At 43.2% G+C, this 9,894-nt stretch overlaps 1 protein-coding gene across 1 annotated transcript in view; it reads right to left on the minus strand.

The window, feature by feature from the left end:
* Positions 1–2,043, minus strand: part of CPS1 (carbamoyl-phosphate synthase 1) — a 209,524-nt gene extending 207,481 nt beyond the window's left edge. The window contains exon 1 of the mRNA XM_054971268.1: positions 1,909–2,043. Within this exon, the coding sequence (XP_054827243.1) occupies positions 1,909–2,043 (135 nt within the window). The remainder of the gene's footprint in view (positions 1–1,908) is intronic.
* Positions 2,044–9,894: the final 7,851 nt, after the last annotated feature.

Consider the following 9,894-nt stretch of genomic DNA (forward strand, 5'->3'; position numbering starts at 1 on the left):
TCAAGGGTGCTGCCAAAGAACAGAACAAAATGGAAAACTTGACAAGGAAGAAGAGAGAAACAAAATTGAGGATGATGGCTATACAAAGATCCTATGAGCCATCATGTTGGATTTAAATCTGCTTTGCTTGGTTAATTAAAACAAACCGAAGCATTGGAAGGAATTTTTTAAAAAAAACTTTGACAAGTGTGGACTGTCTTGAAAAAGACGGGGGTGGGGGAGAACTGGTGGAAAAACATGTCTTCTGCATTCAATTTTAAATGTTTTTGTATACTCTGAGCACAGTCCTAAGGGTGCTGGGATAGCTGCTAGTTGGTATCCTACACCTCTAAGCAGAGAAAAAGTAATCCAATCAGGAGGTGACCATTGCCAGGATCACTGAGCTAGGTCGCGGGTTGAGAGATAAGGGACAAGTTGCCCGATCTGACGAAGATAGAAGAATGCAGATCTGGCAACCGTTGTGACCTGGGACTCCATTGATAGGGAGGCAGCCAGAACCACGCCCAGACTCCTCACCGTCTGTGCAGGTGCGAGTGGCGCCCCATCAAGGGCTGGGAGCTGAATTCCTGAACTCAGCAACCCATGGCCCAGATGCAGGACCTCCATCTTTGTAGGATGGAGGTCAGCTCTGCTTTACCCACGCAGCCTCCAAGGCCCTGGACAAAATATCTGGAGCAGAATCTGTCCGTCTGTCCAACAACAGATATAAGAGGGTGTCATCAACATACTGATGGCAACCCAGCCTGAAACTTCACGCCAGTGTATGTTAGTGCATCTCTGAGTTGTGCCAACATATTTCTGGATGACATTGGCAAGTGGCTTAGTTACTGCCCTAAAGAGTCTAGGATGGCATTTTTAAAAAGTTCTTGATGTGAACACAAAATGCAGCAGAAAAAAAATTAATAAAACAGCCAGAATTCAAAATAATAATTATTTTTAAAAAATAACAAAAACAGCAAGAATTCAAAATAAATAATAAAACCCTAAAAAGGATGTTGTGTTACATGAGTAAAGTTAAAGATTTAAATTCACAAATCTGCTACAAAAAGAGTTTCAAAGTTTAAATGAAAGCTTAAAAATATGTTTTAGAAGCAGACAAATATTGCATTTAGTTTATAGTAAAAATGAAAGGCCGCATTACAAAGGAAGACGCAAAATAACAAACCATGTCATTTTTTTCAGGGCTCTAATTTGCAAGATCTGTGTCCTATTTTCAAACTCAAACAACCTACATGGGAATAATGAGATGCAGAAGTGGAGGGCCAGACCACAAAGCCTGAAACATCTGTGCTGTTCCTTCAACTCTAACCAGCTCGGGATTTTGCAGTGGGAAATAAACTGAAGCGCACCTTGAGACTCACAAGTGGACCTAGTTCTGTAGGTGCACGTTAGGTTTACGTTAGTTCCCCTCTGTAAAACAGATCATCACCCTAAGCGACCAGTTGCAACCAGTTGACCACATTACTTGCACCATAAGAGTTACAGGTAATACAAAGTGATACCTAAAGGTCCAACAGTCCAGCACAACTTGAGATCAGGCTTAATATTTGTTTTTTCCATTCCTCAGCCAAGATACTAATTGTGTCAACCAGCCACTGCACCTGAGTTTTTTTGAAGACCTCGAGTACGTTTTCAAAGTGTTTGCGAACCTTCAGCTTCCTAAGGAATCTATTCTATAGTTTACAACTCAAGGTACACAAAAGTATTTGCTAAGTCAATACGTCCTTCAGCCAACAGCCTTTAACAAATTAGAACTTAGAACCCTAGTTTAACTCAGATATTTGCTTGCATGGAAGCAAGGTTATTATCTGCAGCTGTCGATCTCTCCGCACACGTATATCGCAGTTACATATAGAGATAAAAGAAAGAGAGAATCTGAGAACTAATTAACAAGAAGTCGTGAATTACCTTCATACTCAGTGATCGGATGCCAGTTCTTGAAAATGCCCGATTATGGTGAATATGATGAGAAGCCCTATGAAAAATACCACACCTGCCCTTCAATGTTTTCAACATTTTGCAAGTGGTCAAAATTCTTGTCATCTTGAAGAAATAGCAGCTTGGTTCTTTGTTTAATGACTAGCAAGTACTGAAGCTGAACAATTGTATACAAAACCAAAGTTGGAGCAGCAGTCAGTATGCCGACTTAACAGTGCAGCCTTCGCTTTGCATTTTCATTCATTCTCCCATTAAAAAGGTCCAGGTTGACTCCACCCTTTCTACTCCTCCTGGTAGGTGTGTCTAATGCCCTTCTTAGAGACCCGGGCGTCATGAATTGGTTTGGGGTGCATCTCAGATCAAACATTAACACTCTTCACACTGGAAAGTAGCTGAAACTGCAGTGAACTGTCAATTTCTACTCCATTATCTGTGTGTCAACATTTAGGTAAGGGAGATCCACTTGTGGCAGCCGTACTGGTTACAGACAATCTATAACTGGCACATTTCAGGAAGACAAAGTCGGTAAAAGACCCCATTCTACAAACGATTTGCTACAAAAGACAAGCCTCCATCATTAGTTATTTTCTAACTGTTCCAAACTTTTAGTCATGCTGTGATGCAATAGAAAAAAAAGGCAGTAAACTCGCCCTCGAAATTATCTCAGGGTTACTAGTACTTTTCCTTCAAGATAAATTTCTGGGGTGAGGAGTGGGAGAAATCTCGTTTTGCTTTACATTTTAACAAACAAAAAATGAGAAGTTGCAATATGTTGTGGACTGGGAAGTCGCTTCCGACTTATGGTGACCCTATGAATTAATGACCTCCGAACTGTCCTATCATTAACAGCCTTACTCGAGTCTTGCAAACTGAAGGCCATGGGCTTCCTTTATTAAGTCAATCCATCTCGTGTTGGGTGTTCCTCTTTTCCTAGCACAATGATCTTTCCCAGGGACACTTGTTTTCTTATGTAAGTAAGCAAAGGAAAGTTGCTGCCTGGAAGAAATCTTTATGTTTCAAGCACCTTTTGATAAAGAATAGGTTTGCTATACCTAGTTGAAAAATTCAGGATTTTGGCAGAAGAGAAAATTGGCTTGGAGTAACCAATATGTCCTTCTTAATCTCAGTTTATTCCATGTTTGTATACTTGTATTATGTACCCCTCGGGAACTGTAGAGCTTCTTTGACAGACTACTGTCTCCTCCAATACAATGAATGCAATTTCTGCTTTGATGGAACAGCTACTCCTTTAGACAGTGCAGTAATAGTGATGGTATTGGATGTTCCTGAAATGCCCTCCAATCAGGTTTATATGGGTATCTTTCCATGGTTGCAACCCGAAAATGCAGAAGGATTCTTGGAGAAGTGAAGGTTCTGGTGAGAACCTGCTGCAGTGCCAACAGAAAATGATATTGTATCAATTGCAATGGCTCCCAGATAGCTTCTGAGCCAAGTTTGAGCGCTTTACATCTATAAACAGCTTGAGTCCAAAGTACTTGAAGGACTGCCTTCTCCCTTATCCTCCTCCTGGACGTTTCATGAGTTTTTCTAGCAGGAACGTGCACAGCCAAATGTGCCTGGAAGGAACTGGCAGCGAGAAGGCACCTTTTTCAGCATCCACCCCTCAAGTTGTAGAACTCTAGGAGGTGAGGTTGCTGTAATCATTACAGACCTTCTGGATGACACTGAGGGAGAAAAAAATTAAAAATTTTCAAAGATCTTTGAATAAAATGGTATAGGCTATTGTACCTTGTGATAGTTTAAAGGGATTTGAGATTGTATTTAACTCATTTTTTATTTTTTTATTTGTGTGTGTGTGAGAGAGAGAGAGAGAGAGACCATTTAGCTCTTTATATGCTGCTTTGGGATCTTTTGAAGATGGAAAGGATACATAGAAATTAACTAACCAAATTCCTTCTTGTAGCACATTAACTGATCATGGCTTGGATCAATTAGGGAGCCGTGCTAAGTTTGAAGAAACAGTCCTGCCACCACCCGTTGTTCCATCTGTAGCAACAGCCCCAGAGATGGACAGGAGGGTGGGAGACGGGTGGAAGAAAGAACCATCTATCTCTCTGTTGCCCAATTCATCAGTGAGCCATTACTGTTATTCAGGCAGCTCAGCTTCTGCGCTCAGAAAATGAGTGTGATGAGGAAGTGTGAGAAGTAGTGGTTATTGGACGGGGAAAGTATATTTCTATCACCCAGCCTCTGCCTATCATACATATGCAGTAGCAGATAAAACATCTCAGACATACCTGGGGGCTCCCATAAAGCTAACCAGGAGATTGTGAACCAGCCATTTTCTCTCAGTCTTAACCTACCACACAGAGTTTTTGTCTGGATAAATGAAGGAGAAGACGAGCGGGATAAAAATTAGATTCATAAATAGATGGATAAGTTAGTCCAACTTTTAAAAAAATGTTCCCTAGAGAAAATGTTCCTTACTGAAGATTCTGGATAGCCAATTCTGGCCACACAATTCAGGGGATGTGCTATTTTTTACTTGGTCTGAGAGGTTTTTCCTTTTGTCTACACACACATATATACAGAGATGTCCCTCAGGTGCCACCCAACACTACCAAGGCTATTGCCTTGATCCACTGAGTACCATCCTCTGTCCTGAGTAGGATAAGCCATCATTGCTTCATTGTATGAGGAGCTGAGTTCAGAATCCCTTTATCTCCCAGTAGGGTTGCTAGCTTTGAGTTTCGAAATTCCTGGATATTTGGTGGGTGGAGCCTAGGAAGGGTGGAGTTTGGAAGGGGAGGGACCTCAGCAGCATATAATGCCATACATTCCACCTTTCAGAACGGCCATTTTCTCCAAAAGAACTAATCTCTCTATCTTGGAGATCAGCTGTAATCTCCAACTACCAAGTGAGGATTAGCAACCCAAGCTCCCAGACTCCCTCCCATGCATCTTATAGCCTGAGCCTCTGGAAGCCAGACACTCCAAATCACTTTTTAAATGCTGGTTTTCATCCCCTCTTTCTTTAGGATTACAGTTCCAAACGTGTTTTAAATTTGTTTGGATCGTGGCATTGGTCAGGTCAGAGTCTAGCTGTCAGCACATATCACCAACAGGCATAAATCTTATGGAAATCTACTAGGAAACTTCACTGGCAGGTTTTCAGGAGATTGGAGCTCTCTTTTATTTCTCTTTGAGGAATCCGTTGCAGGCTGTTAAGGCCACACCCCATTTCTTTCTGCTGGTCAGTGAACAGGCATTCCAGGAGACCCCAAAGGCACTGATTTGAGAAATGATGGAACTGAAAGTCAGAGAGCCAGAAGACCTGGAAGGTGGCAGCTTCTGAAATACTGAAAAACAAACACGGAAAACGGCAGATAATTGGTGCTGTTCAGCCGTCATTTTAAGAAATGTTATTTTACAGAGCTCCCAGGAGGGCTGTGTCTTATTTCACATTTAGTGACATCGAAAAATTTTTAAAAGAGAGAAAAGGCCACAACAAATGCTGTCAGTTCTAGGGATGGCAGTCCATGGGAGATAGACCCCCAAACCCCTCACAGCAAGCACTCCAGTGCATTGGATGAAAAGGTTTTATTTAGAGATCAATTAAGTTCATGGGTACATCCATAGATGGGTAAGTTGGCAGGAAAGGGTATACAAGCATAGGCACTTTGATATAAGGAGCATGATTCCCCCCTCCCCTTGAACAGTTAGCAACTAGGTGCAAAAATCCTAAAAAGTCTCACGAGAACACAATAGCTTTGTCTGGGCAGAGAAAGGGAGGAGATTACAAGGAACCAAACTCCCTCTGTCTCCTGTGAAAAGTTACAGTACAGCTGCAAGGTCAAGCATCCTTTTAGAGATAACAGGCTGACTACTTTCTCTTAGCATTAGTACTTTAGTTTTTAGGAGGCCAAGGGGGGCATGAGTATAATGGTTATATTATATGAGCATGACATGAAAACACACATGTACATGGTGTGATCAGATCAAGACAGAGAGCAGAGAATATATGAATGGCATGCAGACATGACAGATGCTTTTACACTCAAGGGTGCTTGATCACCCCTCTGTTCCGACTGCTGTCATAATGCAATTTGTGAGCCGTAACCTCTAACACTTGGAAAACATTGCATTTGAAAAAACGTTTTAAATTGAGCTACTTTTTTGTTCCATATGCATTCTCACAATATTTTCTCCACCCCCTCCCTCTCATTCTACATCTTGATTGGTGGCAGAAAGTGCTATCAAGTCATAGCTGATTTACAGCAACGCCTGCTGGGGTTTTCAAGGTGAGAGTCTAAAAGAGATGGTTTCCTATCGCTTGCCTCTGCAACCCTGATCTTCGTTGGAGGACTCCTATCCAATTACTAAGGTCGACCCTGCCTAGCAGCAGAGATCTGATGAGATCAAGCTTGCCTGGGCTGTCCAGGTCAGGGCACATCTTGGTTATATGTTTTTTTAAAAAATCGATAAAATATAACCAGGGTGGGGGAAGCAGTGGAGCTGCTTGGCTTGTTTCTCCAGAGACATTCTGACCCTGATTTCTGTTTAGTTGCCCTTCTCCTTCATCTGTGTAACCAACATACTTAACAGAAAGCAAATATATTAACTTTCAAAAGAAGCGCACAGCTTGGGAGGAATTTCCATTGGAATATAACCTACCCTTGCAGTGCATTTTGAAACGTGTTTGCTGCCTCCCCTACAGAAACCCGAAATAGTATACAAGAGCCGAGTGTTCTAAGAGAGTGGGTGCATTTGCCTTTTTTGGACACCTTCATTTGGGGGCTCAGTCCTTGCAAGTCATTTGTCACGAACACATAGCTTTTTGTATGCACAGGCCGTGAAAAACCCACGGGCCATGGGTCCGTGGCATTTCATGGACCATGGACCACGAACTTTTCATGGTCCAGCCCCGGTTTGTGAACCGACTGGTTCATCGGTCTGGGCTGCTGGGAGTGCTCTGACTCCCCCTTGCTCCAGCTGACCGGTGGGCCACCAGTCAACTGGAACAAGGAGGGGATTTAAATGTTAAAGTGCTCCCAGCGCTGCTTGCCAGCAGCACCAGATGCACTCTAACCCCCCCCCCACTCCAGCTGACTGGTGGGATGCCAGTCAGCTGGAGCAAGGGGGGATTTAAATGTTAACGTCCTCCCGGCGCCACTTGACAGCGGTGCCAAGAGGCTTTAATGGACCACGGACCAAAGGACAGGTGAAAAATCCAGAGGTCTGTGGAAAACGGGCATCCCACATCCCGCCAGTTTGTGAACACCAATCCAGCCGTCTGTGCAAAATTTTGGTCCATTTTCTGGTCTGTGCCCACCTCTAGTCAGGAGTGGATCAAGAGCTCCAAGATTGAAGTTATGTCATCCATATACAGTCCTAACTGGCAGTATGGCCTATAAGCAAGAGCTCAGGAGGACACACACACACAGAGATATACACACACATATAAGCTCACATCCTGCATCAAGGATCTAGCCAGGGCTGACTAGCTGTTTTCCTAGGGAACTGATTCAGATCCATATTTCAGAGTGCACTGCATGTTTCCATCATCAACAAATACCTTTGCAGAACAAAGAACTTCCTTATTCTAAATAAACACTACCAGCTTAACAGAGTACCTGAAAGCTGACTGATTCTATCCCCTTTCGTAAAGCACAGGACTGCAGGCAAACAAATTAGGCAAGGCTTTGTGTGCAACCAATAATCACGAGAATGGATTGTCTAAATCAATCAGTGGAACAACCACCAGATGAAAAAAATGATCACTGTTCTAAAACAAATATGTACCTTTGGAGAAACAGCCACAATCTCTAGGCCCATTTCTTAACAAAATGACCGAGCAATGAGCCACTCCCCCCAACATTGGAAGAGTGTTAAACGTGGGAAGGACAATCTCTAAGTAATTTGTAGGGGATTGGGTCAATAAGGATCAATATGACATCATCAGAGCTGTGTTGAAATTTCGCCTGTGTTGAGTTTATTGGCTTTCGGAACAGAAATATTTCCTGGAAAACCATTTTTATGGGAATAGTCACAATTTATTATGTCAGTGTTCTCAATCTTTTCTCAGTTCTGATCTGCTGCTGCTTCAGCATGCCCCCCCCCCCCAATAATTATTGGGTTTTCTTCTTCCTGGAAACAGTCGTATGGGTGATCCCAACCAATTGGAAATTACGTGCTGAACAGAATGGATCCATAATACAGCACAGCCAATCAGATTTGGCTGTGTGATGATATCACTAAGGGTAAACACCAATTCAGAGAGAGGGCAACAGTTTCTGGGGATGAACACTTGAATATTTTAGGGATTCACAGCAATTCCTTAAAAAATCACCAACTGGAAGAAGCCTCAATTAAAGGGAAGGTTTTCAGATTCATGTGGATACACTGCTCACTAGATCCCTGCCCCAATTTATCCTTCTCAAAATAGAGGGGAAAGGGAACCACATAAACAAGGCATCTACAAAATCCATTGTCTGAGGGTCTATCAGAGATGGGGAGGTCAGACTCCCTGTCCCCCCCAAGGGTTGCCACTTTGGGTTAGGAAATTCCTGAAGATTTGGGGAGTGGAGCATGGGAAGGGAGTTCAGTGGGTTATAACACCATACAGTCCACCTTCCGAAGCAGCCATTTTCTCCAGAACCAACTTCTGTCATCTGGAGACCAACAGGCCCTGCCTGAAGGCTGGCAAGTGGCAACCCTAGTCTCCCCCTGCCCCATTACACTATTGCAGCACTGAGCTGGGCTCAGGAATCCAATCCCAGATGGATTAGCACCATCCGAACATCCCTCAGCTTCATGCGCTTTCTCTGTTTTAGATTTTGGTGAGAGCTACTTCATTCTATCATTCATATCTGATCGCTAACAGAGAAAAAGAAAACAAATCCAGGCAGCCCACCTAGAAGATTAAAGAGAGAACATGAACGTGTGCAGTTGGGGGCAAGAACATTGGGACTACATGCAGTATATCGCAGAATTTGCATCCCGAACATATAAGCTTTGTGGACATACTCATCTAAAGCATCCATCAAGTGGTCACTTGCAAAATATCAGATTATTATTCAACGGAACTTTTGAAATCATAAGGCATGCTTTGTAGTCTAGTGATCCCCCCAAAAATGACTCTCATAAATATTAAGGCAAAAAAAATGGCAGTGATGTTTAAAAACACTGCAGAGCCAGAGCCATAAAAACATTGCTTGTCTCTCTCCTGCTGGCTTCCCGTTTCAGTTTCATTGCCCAAATCTTCTATGACACTTTTTTTTTTTTGCACGATTAAGTTGCGCTGGGTCTCTCCTCTTTTAATTGCTCAGAAAATAATGATATTCATATAATTCACAGTTAGTATTCTGTTCATCTTTTCATATACCAGAGATCAGTACAAGTCCGTTCTCCTTGCCCAAGCTTTGAATGGGGGAAGAGTGTTTGTCCCTTTTTAAACTGGTATGGCTCAGAAGGTGTGGAATGAGAGGAAGTCCATTCTAGACTTTCATCTGCATGAGTATGAGGGTCAGTTAGCACTCCCCAGTCCTACGGCTTTACACGGGCAGGAGCCATTTTCATCATACCTCAGGACTATCACTCAGGAGACTGAGGCCTTTGGCCTGTGGGGTCCTGCAAGGTTCCATCTTAGAGCCAAGCTACAAGTGACGTCTTACACAGGTTGGACACTTTTCAGCTTCCCTCAAGTTTTGATGGGAAATGTAGGCATCCTGGTTTTACAGCTTGGCTCTCCATTACAGCTGCAAGACCAGGATGCCTACATTTCCCATCAAAACTTGAGGGAAGCTGACAAGTGTCCAACCTGTGTCAGGCGTCACTTGTAGCTTGGCTCTTAGAGTTACCAGGTCCCCTTACACTCTCAGCAGGAGGAACTCACCTTCTCCGTGTCCCTTCCGGTGACATCACTTCCAGTCGACATCATCGTGCAGGCCCAAATCAGCCCGCTGCGAAGTATGGGAGCACTCTCGGGGGTGGCAT

This window comes from Eublepharis macularius, chromosome 2 (assembly GCF_028583425.1).
Source record: "Eublepharis macularius isolate TG4126 chromosome 2, MPM_Emac_v1.0, whole genome shotgun sequence".
Classification (NCBI taxonomy): Eukaryota; Metazoa; Chordata; class Lepidosauria; order Squamata; family Eublepharidae; genus Eublepharis; species Eublepharis macularius.